The 12,688-nt window shown below is 51.0% G+C and overlaps 1 protein-coding gene across 8 annotated transcripts in view; it reads right to left on the reverse strand.

Annotated features, from left to right (window-relative positions):
• SEMA4D (semaphorin 4D) overlaps window positions 1-12,688 on the reverse strand; it is a 103,835-nt gene that overhangs the window by 10,852 nt on the left and 80,295 nt on the right. For 7 of the 8 annotated variants that reach the window (XM_016122900.2, XM_016122906.2, XM_016122904.2 and 4 more), the window contains 4 exons: window positions 12,507-12,622; window positions 7,401-7,573; window positions 7,262-7,305; window positions 4,113-6,410 (listed from right to left, as the gene is read on the reverse strand). In XM_016122900.2, coding sequence (XP_015978386.2) covers window positions 5,506-6,410; window positions 7,262-7,305; window positions 7,401-7,573; window positions 12,507-12,622 — 1,238 coding nt within the window. In that variant the 3' untranslated portion in view covers window positions 4,113-5,505. Of the gene's footprint in view, window positions 1-3,674; window positions 3,885-4,112; window positions 6,411-7,261; window positions 7,306-7,400; window positions 7,574-12,506; window positions 12,623-12,688 lie in introns of those variants that run through there. The other variant, XM_016122908.2, reaches the window with a different exon arrangement.

The following is a 12,688-nucleotide window of genomic DNA, read 5'->3' on the forward strand; positions in this document are numbered from 1 at the left end:
GACAGCAGCACTCTGTTGTAAAGGCATACAGATTATCACACAACAGAGACAGATGCAAGCTTCTGGCAAAACCACCTCAGCAAGCACTAAGCATTGGGACTGCAGCAACACAATGGGTCACTTCTCCCCGAAGTGGAAGGGTGACCCTTTCTGGAAAATGACCAACTCAAGGGTCAACTAACTCCATAGGTTGGCCTTGGCCTTTTAGGAGCTCCGACTCACACATACACACTTGCACCAACAGTCACTGCAGGAGCTGGGGACCAGGACCCCTTTGAAACCCAGGCCTCCCTCTACTGCCCCTCTGACCCTGGTAAAGGGCTCTGATTGCTAATGCTGTAGTTAAAACATGAACCTAAAAGGCCATCCAAACCTGAATATGCAAATGTTACCTAAAGTATAGGAGGTCCATTCTTAGTTTTAAAAATGACACATATCTAGCTCTGACAGAGCCATATAAAGGACGGGGGTGGGAGCCACAAGGTAAAGACTGCATTTTTGTTAAAATTACATAGATCTATTAAAAATTATAAACCTAAAAAAATTATATAGATTATAACTATATACCCACATATGCGAGTGTATGATTTGTATATGGTGGATAAGGACACATCACCATCAATTGCTATTACCTACATGTCTGCATTTATATGCCAAAATAAAGCTATGTGTGCTTACATGCGGGCAGTGGGATTATTTCATTGCTTATCTGTACGATTCTAATTTTGTGACAAGGAGCATGGATTCATTATTTTAGAAAAGTACAGCACAACTGAATGCCTACTTAATTTTTTCAGCTCAGGACTGCCTTTCTCTCCTTTGTCAATATTCTCCTAACTCTCTGTAATGCATAGGTCCCTTCTGGATGGAAGGCAGTGTGCAGTTGGGACGACAACTCCGGAAACCAGTGTTCTTCCTGCCAGTCAGGCCTGACTCTGGGAATGAAGGTATGGCCAGAGTACAATGCTCAAGGTGCTCTGGACCAAAAAGAAACACACAATTGCACACACGTGTGGTGAGTGCACACACACGCATACAGGCACATACGCACACACACAGATGCACATGCACACACATACTCGGCTGAGAGGTCAGGAGATGGAAGGAAGATGGTGAGCTGAGAAGCCCCTCAGAGTCACCATGCTCTAAGGCTATGCCCATCAGAAGTCAACCTGGCCTTAGTCAGGCCAGAGCCTGAGCCATTGGGACACAGTTTCATAAACCCACCTCTTCCGTGACACGCAGGCCTGAGACCACTTTGGAACTTCGCAGGGAGTAACCTGGAAAGGGAGGCACCTCGGCGCCAGAAGCATAAGCCAACGTTGTGCAGGCCACAGCCTGAAGAGGCTTGGCCTTTAGTCCCGCCACTTTCTAGGACTCAAGACAGGAGATGGCCAACACTGCCATTTTAATCACCATCTACCTGAACACCCACATTGCACAGTGAACTAGCAGAGCTGGCTTGTGGGCTAGATTTAGGGGAAAAGGGCAACACATGCTTAAAATGGATGTGTCACTGGGGCGCCCAATGCTGGTGGCTATGGCAGGGCGGCTGGGGGTGCAGCCTGCACAGGGGGTCAGACAGGGACCTGCTCTCCTCTGGTCCCTCAACGGCAGGCCACCTCTAGGACGAGCAGGTTTCCTGGGGGATGTGCAACCGCTTAGTTGAGGAATATTTCTTTGAAGGCCCATCAGTGGGGTCCCTGAGAATAGGCTGTTACCTGCTGAAAGGAGCAGAAATGAAAGGGGTTCTTTGCAGAGGTTAGAGTGGGAACAGGGCTTCAGGGAAAGCTGGAGCCACATGCCTCCCAGACCCCAGTAGCATCTGCCTGAGGGGCTCACAGAGAACCACACCACCTCTGGGAGGCTTTAAAGGTCCCAGATGTGGGGTGTGTGTGTGTGTCATTTATCTGTGGCATGTGTGTGTGATCTGTGTGTTGTCTGTTGTATATGTGTACGGCATACGGTGTTATGGGGTGTGTGTGCACAGTGTGTAGTATGTGCAGCATGTGCATGCAGTGTGTGTGAAGCGTACCATATGTATGCTATGCGTTTACAGCCCTGAGTTGGCTTAGGGCAAATGTAGAGCCTCAGGCCCAAGGACAGCCTTGACCTTGAATAGAAACTGCCCTCTGTCCACCGCTCCTGCTTGGGCTGCAAGACCTGAAGCTAAGATTCCCTATCTTTGGCCTCCCACTTTACACTTGGTCCTGCCATGGAATCACTGGCAGAAGACAGGCAGGAGGCTTCTTGAAGCACCTTGGCACTAGTGAATGCAGTGAAGTTGGTGTGGCTGCAAGGGGTGGTGAGGATGGCTCTGAGTGACCCCTTGCTCCTTCTGCTCAGTGGCAGCTGCCTGCAGTCACGTTTCAGTAATCCTTACCTCCCTTCTGCCCCCAGCCCTTTCATCATCTTTGTAACTAAAAACCTGCACTGCACTCCCCAGGTTTGAAATACCCCAAGCGGCTTCTGTTCTGATCCAGCTGTGAAGTGTGTTTTCCTAGTTAACAGGTAACACACACCTGAGAGTGCATGGCTCCTGACCATGTGGTCTGCCTGTGTCTGTCCTGCAGGGGCCCTGGGCCTCTGCCACATTGTGGGAACTCAGCATCGTCTTCCCCACTTTCCCACCAATGAGTAGAGTCCCAGTGTGCCCGGGAGGCTGGAGCACTGCCTGGGTGCTGCCCCAAGAGAATCACTGGCCCAGGAGCAGCATCCAGGGGTCCCTGCACAGGCCTGGTCCCAGCACACAGGAAAGATTGAGGGCCACATGGATCTGCCCCTGGGAGTTCCGGCTCCACCACTTCCTGTTCTCAGGCAACTTCCCCCGCCTTCCCCCCCCGCCACTACCTGCGGCCTGTGAAGAACCACTAGGAACTACACATGCTAGTTCATGGCAGACAAAGAATGTTCAAACGTTTGTGACCCAACTCAACAGGGAGAAAGACATCAGCTTAACACTCTTAGCAGATTCTCAGTTTAAAAATCTGAAAAAAAAAAAAAAAAAAAACCAAACAAACAAACAAAAAAAGACATGCCCTCTCAGTAGAGGACAGAGCCAGCAGGGCTATAATGTGGTTTTCTCTTTGGCTACATAGATGTCCACATGTGGGGAGATCTAGACCACCAAGTACTGCTTGAAGCCTGGGATGTACTCGAAAGGTGGATTTACCTGATGCCCCAATCTCAGCATTCTCCAGTGAACACCTCCCAGGTCCAAAGGGCGTCCACTAGACTCATGGCCTTCTCTGCATTTAAACTTCACCAAGCAAGTCCTGTTCTGGAGGCTCTGAGGTTTATTTTTGAAGTCTCTAAATGCCTAAACTCACAGACATAGAAGTAATCTCATAAATCAATGATTGGTAAGCCACACTTGGCCTGATGCCGGCATTTGTAAACACAGTTTGATTGATGCACAACCTCACCAACCCACTGGCAGCTTTCGAGCCACAAGGGCAGAGCTGAGCAATTGGGACAGAAACTATGGCCTGCAAAGCCTGAAACAGTTAACAATTGGCCTGTGTGAAAAAAGCTGGCTGGCCCCTGCTGCCCAGAGAAATTGCTTCAGACTGTTAAGTTTCACTGGGGATCACCGAGGGATGCAGGAAGCCAGAGCTGGGGAAAGAAAGCCTCCACCCCCCCCCACCCCCCATCTGAACAGATGCCCCGCTCACCTGTAGCCTGGCAGAAGAGGTGGAAGGTCCCCAGGGCATGCACGTGCTGGACCTGGTCACTGAGGAAGGGCGGCAGCAAGGTGACCCTCGGGAGGCTGTCAGGCCCTGAGCCCGAGGCCAGCCAGGGCCTTCTGGGAGAGGAAGATGAGTCGGGGCCCAGACAGGACAGGGAGGAGGACCCCGGAGGAGGGAAGGGCATAGGAGATGAGGCTGCGAGACAGAGGACAGAAAAGAGAAAGGGCACTGAGGCAAAAGTCATTAGGAACACACTGCATGCAGAAAAGAGAAACAAGCTCAGGAAAAGAAAAGGACCGGGGGCTGTCCTGGCCCCCTCCTTAGACTGTGCAAGGAGAAGGCAGGAAACCTGGCTCCACCCGTCACATCAAGCGAGAGGGTGGGAGGAGGCCCTATGGCCTCAGCAAAGCACATGCTCACAGCAAGGATATAAGCTTCACGTTTATTCGGTTATTTTCCAAATGTATACAATTCAAAGTAGAAAAATAAAAACAAAATAAATCTTATAAAACACAAATGTTTACACCAAAACAAGAGAGTCCTATCATGCTGGAAGATGAGACTGTCCACATAGGCACACAAAAATCCAGAGTTTATTGCTCTTTGCCACGGAAAAAAACGTCTCCTCTTGTGGGCGTTTGGACAGCAGAAGGTGGAGTGTGACGTCAACGATGAGCAAATGCACCGCCCGCTGCTCCTTAAAGACAGCACCAGGCCGCGCAGCTCTGCCACCAGGCACCTGTGGGCGGCTGTGGTCACAGGCCCACCCCGCCCTGCTGCCCAGCTCTCCTCCAGCTGTGGACGGCTCAGCCAAAGTGGAAAGTCTGGGTCGGTAAGAGGTGTGAGATGGAAACAAAACATAAAACGGATGTTCAGATGACCAGAACCTTGGTGAACATTCCATCTGTCTGGACAGGAGGTTGTGACCAGTGGCCATGGGCAATGGATTGTGAAACGCTCGTCCCCTCAGCTCTGGGTCAGCCCAGCTTCACCTAGCACCCACCAGGGCCACCGCCCTGCTCTCAAAACCTTGTCCAGTGGTCCTGGGATAGCCCTCCATGCTTTCTCCTCTTCAAAAGAGTTAAAATAAAAGGAAAAACAGTACAGAAAGAAAATCTCTCTGAAAACAACACTTCCTTCAAGGAATAAATTTTTTTTAAAAAAGTAAGTGTGCTCAAGAGACAGCTTCATCTGCATTTCTAAAAGCAGAGAGAATGCGTTTAGCAAAAGTAAGTTTATCCCTGAGAATCAATCTTAAGCAACGTAAGCCATATCTTATCTATCCTAATATACAACAAAATCTAGAAGAGGTACATTTCCTAAATATTAAAACATCTGCTTTAGTAAAAAATAAATGAGCTAACACGCCAACAAAATCAAAACAAAATCCTAAAAAATAATTACGTGGAAGAAAAGCTTCGTGCCAATCTGGACAACAGGCGATAAGTTACCAATCTGATAAACTAAAATGTCATTTCCAATCTGGAATTAAATTATCTTTCAGTGGCTGCTATGAGGAGGGGACACTCGAGGTACAACTCTTCCCAGGCCAGTGGCAGTCCAGCCATCTCCCCACTACAAGAGAGGGCTCAGGTGAGACACCACCTGCAGGTACATCTCACAGCTCTCCAACCGATAGAGGGAGCCCGGGTGTGATGTTCGCCGTGTTCCGAAAGGACAAAGAGAAACCAAGTCATAAGCTTGACCCAAGAAAAAAAGACACAGAAGACTAAGGTTTGTGTACAACAGGCTACCTACGCAGCACAGGACGAGATCACTGCACAGTGAACACAAAGACTTTTCTGTGACCGACGCCTCAGTCCCCATCCGCATCCGAGTCGGCAAACTTCAGCTCACACTTGACGTCAAAAGGCTTATCCCTGACTGGCAGGTCGTCAATCCGCTGTGAGTCCTCCCTGTCAGTGGGCGCTCTGCTGGCTGTGGTGTCCTGCTCCGTCTCGTAGCCAGTATCCGGGGCCGGCCTCGGCTGCCCTCCATTCTGCTGGGAGACACTGCCCTGCTCCACCAGTGTCTCCTTCACACTCTGCTCGCAGTCGGAGAAGTCTGATGTGGGCTGCTTCTTCCCCAGCAGCATGGCGGAGCGGAATTTCTGGCACTGTCCGGGCAGGTAGCCCTTATAGCAGTTGTAGGAAAAGAGGCAGAGGCAGAGGATGAAGAATAAAAGGAAGAGGAACATGAGGAGGCGGTTGTCACTGGACTTGAGATACAGCGTCTTCTCCGAGTGGACCTCGGGGACTGTGTTAATAACGATCTTTGGTTCGCAGGATGTGCTGGTGGGCACCAGGCTGGAAGGTGTGGTGACCCAAACAGCTGGGGTCCGAGAGGAGGAGCCTTGGGTGGGCCCTGCTGATGCTTCAGGGGTAATTTTACCACCTGTCCGAGTGGCCGACGAGGTGGAGGCCACTGGGGCCCGTGGGACAGTCTTGACCTCCAAAACATGCTTGGCCACCACCTGCAAAACTGTTTTGTTCTTGACCCTCTCCTCTGACAGGCACTGGTACACCCCACTGTCTCCTTCCGACAGATTGAAAATGAGCAGGTTCTTCTTGCCCACCAGGCTGTACTTGGGGCTCTCGGCCTTGAGCACACCATTCTGGAACTTCCACACCACCCGTGCTAGGTTGGACTTTTGGGAGCATTTGAGTTCTGCTGTGCTGCCATGCTTGAAAAAATGCTGCCGGAAACTTTCCTTAATTTTATCTGGAACATCAAAATAAATGTGCACAGCATCAACAACCCTGCTTGCTATTTAGCTTCTTTTAAAAATAGGTCAATAAGCACAAGAAGACACAAGAGTTTCACCCACTGGAGCAACATGGAATCTTCCAGAACAACTAAAGAAATAAAAGACATGCGAGACCAAAAAGCAAAGATGAGCCCTGGATGGTAGCCTACAGGGACAAAGAAATCAGAAGCACCCCTCAGCAGCAGAAATGCCATTTTGCACCCTGATTTCCCAGGAGAAAACATGTCAGTGGGGATTCTGAGCAGTGGACAGTTGTGTATTCTGGTGGCCACATTCTGAGTCAAACACGACATGCTTCTGTTCAAGGCTACCATACACATCAGCCTTGTGGTGTCTTTCTCCTAAACTTGTCTTAACTGAAGACAGCTGTCAGGTCAGGGACGTGAGGGCAGGAGCCTAGGGGCACGTCTACCTTCAGCTGGAACAGGTGGTGGGATCGTCCGAGGGGAACACCACCCACATTTCAACTGCTTGAGGACTAATCTTTCCTCCTGTTCACAAGAGGTGCAGGTTTGTTTAAAGAGCCCGAGCCAAGAAAAGAGAGATGCATCTCAAGAGTGAACATTACATTTTGGGATAGAGAGTGCTCTCAAGTAAACAAAGGACGAAAGCACACTGTGTGTATCTTCAAACATCCTTTCTGCGGTAAAAGGGACAGAGAAAGGTCACGGGCTCTGTCAAAAGTTACTTGACGTCTGTTCTGAATAGAGAAAGAAAAAAATGTGGAAAATGCCACACCAAGGCATCATGAAATGGTTGAGACTGGCCGTTCCTGAAGGCAATGTAGAGAGAACGAGCAACTTACCTGGGCAAGCAGATGCATCCCCGCTCATCTCCTGAATCAGACCCCTGCAAAACAAGGGGCACAGAGTATGCACATGCACGTGCTTCTTGTAGTGGGGGAGGCAGGGCACCTGAATGCTGCTTATCCCCCCGCCTGGTACCTGCTGGGGCCGTCGGTTTGGTACAGGGCCACACAGGCCACCGTGGCCGGGCTCCAGGCGCAGTAGGGGTCCCGGGCTAACACACAGTCCTCACAGGTGCTATGCTTTCCACAGAAGGCAACAGGGGCCTGGACCACGCCCGAGTTGGAACCAGCATAGACAAACTTTCTGCCCTGTGGGTGTAAACACACGAGAATGGGTGGGCCTAGGGCAGCCGGCCCCTTGAGGGGTGCCAAGGGCAGCTTCCCCAGCATAAGGGGAATGGTGTTGAAGTGCTTCCTGGAGGAGAAGCTCCCCCTCACTGAGAAATGGAATGAGGCCAGGTCAGATCCAAGACAAATCTGAGTGCAGCGTTGTGACAATACAGGCAGCACACGGTTTTTGAGTAAAACCTGCACACTAACTCAGAGTGCACTGGGCCTTGACCCGGATCTCTCTGTGTCCAGGTGCCTACCATCACCCCGCCCACCACAGTAAAGCACATCTCTGAGCCTGTTCAGCCTCCCACTGAGAGGGAGATCCACTAGCTGGACACGCCTGACCTCACTACAGAGCATAGCTTCAGAACCCGACACTGGGCACTGGAACACAGAGGGCAGCGTCTTTAGTGTCTGAATGCAGCACGGCCCACAGCAAGGAGGCGCGAACAAATGTCACTGAAGAGTGAACACGATGCTAGTTAATGAAATAAAAGATGTGATGAGGCATCCGCTTATCACATGTCTGCATTTACAAGGGAGGAATATGTAGACAGGGAACTGGACTATCATGCTCAGAAGAGAACAGGCTCCTTAGTGATCTGTAATACTCGGTTTGGGATGTCCCCACCCACCGACCATCCAGCCCAGCGCTGAGCACTGGCAGAGGGCCCGGCAGGGCTGGCTGATGTCTTCACTGAGCTCAACTGGAATGAGGGCCCCCATACAATTCCACCCGAGCAAACGTGAGGCTTGCACTTAGGGTGCTAGCGTTCACCCTCTCCTTTGCCTGGGAGCCTCTGAGTCATCTTGATGTCCTAGAAAGACCTCTGGTTAACATCAGAAGAGTCCCAAGTTTATACAGAGTTTAGTATCTAGACTGGGACAAGACCTGGTGGCCTTTATCCTCAGAGGACAATTTCTGAATTAACATCACAGTTTGGCTAGAACTCAAGTTCCCTGGTGTTGCCCCAGACCTTCTGGCCTGTGATGAACTGAAGGTCACAAAAGCACTGTGTGCAAGCACAGCCAAGAGAAAGAGAAGTCCCCTCTGCAATGGAGTCAAACTGTGAGGGAAGTAGCAGAGAGAAGAGGCCCAGTGCCTGCTATATTTGTAAGATGTGAAGGCACCATAGATCATAGTCAGGGAATCACATGGCTCAAAGAGCTGAGGAAAATTTCCAGGGGTGAAAGGCCAACTGGGCAACTTCGAAGGGCCACTGAGGCCCACAGAGGAAAACTGGCAAGGGCACAGACACTCATGCAGCATAGGACAGATGGCTCAGGCTGCCTGAGGGGCCCCTCGACACCTCACCTCACTTAGGTAGCTGGGTGTGGGGAGGGTGAGCCTGCCTCAGGCTGGCTCTGACCTCTCCACCCCACAGGCCACTCAGCCCCCAGCTCTCTCTTCCCTGACAGAGGTGGCTTGAGCTCCCATGAAACAACTGACAGCACCTCAGATTCCAGTTAACGAACATGGAAGGAGAAGGAGGATAGCAAAGTGCCTTGGGAATGGGAGATAGTGATCACTGCAGGCAAGGCCCAGTGGTGGGCAGTAAGGTCAGCAGAAACCAGGGCATTTGTGTAGCTTCCAGGCCTCCCTTGGGTGTTAGCCACAATAGGGCCTGAACATGTGCCCACATGCCTCCCTCCATGTGGGACAGATCCACTGCCCCCAGGGCATGAGCACAGCACTGAAAAAGCAACAGAGTAACCCTGAGAGGTCACATGGATTCCAAGACAGTGTCCTCACAGTCACCTTCCTCAAGCCCATGACCCAGTCTACTCACGAGAAAAACGAGACATGCCCAAACCAAGGGCATCTCACCAAATATTGACTAGTTCTTTCCAAAAGCCTCAAGGTCATCAAGATGAGGACAGAGAGGGTAGCTGTCCCAAATCAGAGAGGAGGAAGGAGACAGATGCCTGAAGCCATGTGGGAGCCTGGTGCCCAAAAGGACCTCATGAGAATGTGGGGCACTGACATCTGGTGCTTAGTGAGAATGATGCACCAGTGGAACCCCTCAGGACAGGCGTGAGGTGTGCGAAGGGCCCACGAGGACTCCCTGAATTATCATCTCAACTCTTCCTTAAGTCTAAAATTATTTCAAAATAAAAAAATTTTTAAAGGCAAATGAAAAACATCCTGATCAGGAACTGCCCAGTACCTCTGAGGTTTGTTGAGAGCACATGGGCCCCAGCCCTCTCTCCACAGGCCCTCACAGGTCCCCACAGTCCTCTGGGGACTTTGGCCTTGGCCACGGCACTGGGCTCATGCTGTCACATCTTGGTCTCTGTGCACACAGACCATGTCCAATCCTGGGGTATGTGATCGGAGGATGTGGGCAGAGTTGAATGAGCTGTTTAAGCCATTTTCTCTCCTTTGCTATGCAGGCTGTATCTCCCCACCAAAGAGTGTTCCCATGAAAAATCAGGTACAGCCTGCTCTGTGGGCTCACAGACGACCACACAAAGCATATCTGCCATGTAGTCCCAAAACAATTCAAATCAGGAACTCAGATATTTATACACCCATTATTCACAATGGCCTATAGGTGGGAGCAAACCAAGTGTCCATCAACAGATAAATAAACAAAATGTGGTCCATCCATACAATGGAATACTCAGTCTTCAAAAGGAAATTTAACACATGCTACAATATGAATGAACCTGATGACATTATGCTAAGCAAAATAAGTCAGTCACCAAAGGATGAATATTGTGTGATTCCACTTATCCAAGGTCTCTAGAATAACTAAGCTTACAGAGATGGAAAGTAGAGGCAAGTGCCAGGGGCTAGGAAATGGGAGGACTAGGAAGTTAGTGTTTAATAGAGACGGAGTTTCAATGTGCATGACGAGAAAGTCCCGGAGATGGATGAGGTGACGGCTGCACGACAAGGTGAGTGTACTCACTGCTGCTGAAATGTTCACTTAAAAACAATTAAATTGGTAAAGTTTATGTAGTGTGCATTTACCACAATAAAAGACAAATCGGATGTGCTTGTCATCAGGGGAGAAGAGCAGTGCCTAGGACAGCACCCCTAGGAAACGGGAGGGGCCGTGTGCTGTCTCACCTGTGCTCCCACAGCTTTGCAGCAGCTGCTCACCAGCTTTCTACAAACGGGTCAGGCATGATCAGCCCAGAAGACCTTGCTGGTGGGGGGCATGGGAGGCTCTTTTTGCCCCTCAACACTTGCTTCCTGCTGCCCTAGCAGTGCTACTGGCACTCCCAACCCACTCCGAGCCCACCGGCCTAAGGAGCAGGTATGTGAGGCAATGGTGTGCAGAGTGCATTTCCACCTGTTCCAAGCAACAAAGCCATACCCCACTGCATAAGCCATAACCACCCACGCCCAACCCTACCCTCCTCATCCCTTCTCTTCTCTTCCTGCTTATGGGATCAGCACCCAAGTGCTCCAGAAGCCTTGGGTTTAAGATGGTAGGGGCTTGGCCAGCCTGGGTCCCTGAAGGACATCAAGGAGCAGAGCAGAGCTGTGTTCTCGCCACATGTCTGCACTGGGGCCCAACCTTTGTTCTGTGAGTATTCACCAATTTAGAGGCCTCCAGGTGCTGTTCCCAACACCTGAGCAATATGGTGGCATCCAGAAGGGCTTCTAGGTCTCCCTTTTTCAACATCAGTGTCAGATGGTCCACTACCCACAGCCAAGGGTGACATGGGCCTGCATGGCCTGGGCTCCACAAGCTGGGTGGAGATCCCCTCCAAGAACTGGGCTGAGGGGAAGTGGGACAACCTCCTTCCAGGGCGAAGCTCCACCCACACCTGGAGAGGGAGGGCTGCTTAAGAGTACAGAAGGTCAAACTGAAATGCTCAACAATGGGGCAGAGGAGGCTGACTGCCAGGTCTGAGTCCCTGGAGCAAGGCTCCTGAATCACAGTGTAGGTGGGAGAGGCCAAATGATGGGCGGGCCTGAGACCAAGGGGAAAAGGAAACATGGCCCACCTGCAGTTGACAGTGCTAATCCTGATACCGTGAAGATTTCAGAGCCCATCAGCTCAAGCGGCACCATGTGGGGACACCCACAAGGAGGAGTGGGGTCCTTAGTCATAGTTGTCACAGGATGGGCCAGGCCAGGCCCCTCATATGTATGCTCTGCTGTCCCCACTGGACAGATCAGGACACTGAGGCAGAACTGGACTGCTCGGGCTCGCAGTCAGGTGCCAAGGAGCCAGATTTGGACCAGGCGATCTGGTGCCTGACCTACACGCTGCTTTGATGGGGTCTCACCCTCTCCCCAGCTATAAACTGGTTTTGCATTTTTAATTGGTTGAAGAAAAATCAAGGAATAATATTTGTGACATGAAATTAAAAGTTCATGAACTGCAAGCTCAGTGTCCATCACTGAGGATTTGCAGAAACACAGCCGGGCCTGCTTGCTCACAGAGGCTCCACATCACTTACACTACAAGGCAGAGACTGACACTGTGTGTCCCTGAGAGTGTCGCCCACTCAGTCTCAGCCCTTTTAAAGAATATGTCTGCTGAGCCAGATGGAGGAGTTAGCACGTCGTCTGAGGGGAGGGAGTGGTATTCAGAGTAAGGTTTTCTATGCTGATGAGTAAACTGCACCAACAGCAATAGCACTGATGGGGTCTCACCCTCACCAAGTTCAGGGCACAGAAGTGTTTTTATCACAGCCCAGCATGCACCACCTCACGGCATCCTGTCAGCCGCAATAACTCTGTGAAGGTCTCCCAACTTCCAGGAGAGTTACATCTCCCCAGTGTGTCTTCCCTCCATCTCAAACCCCAAGCACATTGAAAAGTTCCTGTAAGAGCTCAAAGGTGGGTTAGTCTGGGACAAAGGGACCTGCCCAGCCCTAACCCAGTGATCACCGAGACTCAAGGCCATCAGAAGGCCACCCCTGCCCAGCCATGTGGTCACTTTACCTTCTTGGAAGACAGCAGCAGGGTCTGGACTGGCTCCAAGTCCCGGAAGAGCTGTGTCTCCTCAATGATGTGGACATCATTCTCAAGGCTGATGGCTTTGTGCAGGGCACCGCGGTCTGCAAGGTCAGAGCAAAGGTCACTGACCCACCCCAGAAGGAGAGGACAGTGGTGCACTGTCAGCC

The sequence above is a fragment of the Rousettus aegyptiacus genome, unplaced genomic scaffold, assembly GCF_014176215.1.
Source record: "Rousettus aegyptiacus isolate mRouAeg1 unplaced genomic scaffold, mRouAeg1.p scaffold_m13_p_3, whole genome shotgun sequence".
Lineage (NCBI taxonomy): Eukaryota > Metazoa > Chordata > Mammalia > Chiroptera > Pteropodidae > Rousettus > Rousettus aegyptiacus.